General features: G+C 72.6%; 1 protein-coding gene across 1 annotated transcript in view; it reads left to right on the top strand.

Moving 5' to 3' along the window:
* The window catches only part of LOC101626746 (breakpoint cluster region protein), a 64745-nt gene that overhangs the window by 59738 nt on the left and 4127 nt on the right, over positions 1-880 (top strand). Inside the window, exon 2 of the mRNA XM_012730865.1 lies at positions 774-833. Within this exon, the coding sequence (XP_012586319.1) occupies positions 774-833 (60 nt within the window). The remainder of the gene's footprint in view (positions 1-773; positions 834-880) is intronic.

An 880-nucleotide genomic window follows, 5' to 3' on the forward strand; every position in this document is an offset into this window, starting at 1 on the left:
CAGAGGGGAGACCTCGGTGGCTCCCACCCCTCCCCCTGCCGTGGTGGACAGTGACGGCGCCCTCCCCCAGGGACAGGGCGGCCCTGCTGCTTCCTCCCTGACACCAGACATGGGAGGACTTGGGGTGCACTCACCACGCCTCCTCCACACCGGGCCCTGCCGGCGGCTGCCCCTGGGACCACCGACTGGTCACTTCTCTAGCCACTGCGGGCAGACTTGGCCCAGGGCACGGGCCGCGGGGCGGAGGCGGCCAGGCCTGTCTTCCTGGCCTGCGCGGGCTGTGCCCTAAAGTGCAGTGGGGCCTCCGTGGACAGGCACACGCCTGACCACAGACGGGGGTGTCTCACCGCAGCATGGCCCCTGGGGGCACAATGGCCTGGGGGGGTGGGGGGCTGCGGGGCCGCCACCAGTCTTGGGTCGTGGCCGGACTCGGGGCTCCCAAGCTGCCCCTAAAGTGGCTTGGCTGGGGGCCGCACCCTCAAAACGCTGATCCCAGACTTGAACTGACCAGGGGGGGCACGTGGGCCAGCTGCTTGGCCTCCAGCTCCCGCACTCCCGCACTCGGACCTCAGGCCCTGTCAGGGAAGGGCCGAGGGGGGAGCAGCAAGCCGTGCCCCAAATGTCAGCGGGCGCCCCAGGCCGTGAGCAGGGCCCCGGTCAGCAGGCCCCGTCCCTCCAGACCCCGGGCGCGAGTCTTGCCGCGACTCTGGCCGGACGTGCAGAGACGCGGGCTCGGCCGCCCCCAGCCGCAGTGACCGCGCCCCTCCTTTCAGCTGGACCCCCAGGCCCTGCAGGACAGAGACTGGCAGCGGACGGTCATCGCCATGAACGGGGTAGGCGCCTCGAGCGGGGGCTGGCCGGGCGGCCGGCAGGGCGGAGG

The sequence above is a fragment of the Condylura cristata genome, unplaced genomic scaffold (assembly GCF_000260355.1).
Source record: "Condylura cristata isolate star-nosed mole 26May11 unplaced genomic scaffold, ConCri1.0 scaffold00029, whole genome shotgun sequence".
Lineage (NCBI taxonomy): Eukaryota > Metazoa > Chordata > Mammalia > Eulipotyphla > Talpidae > Condylura > Condylura cristata.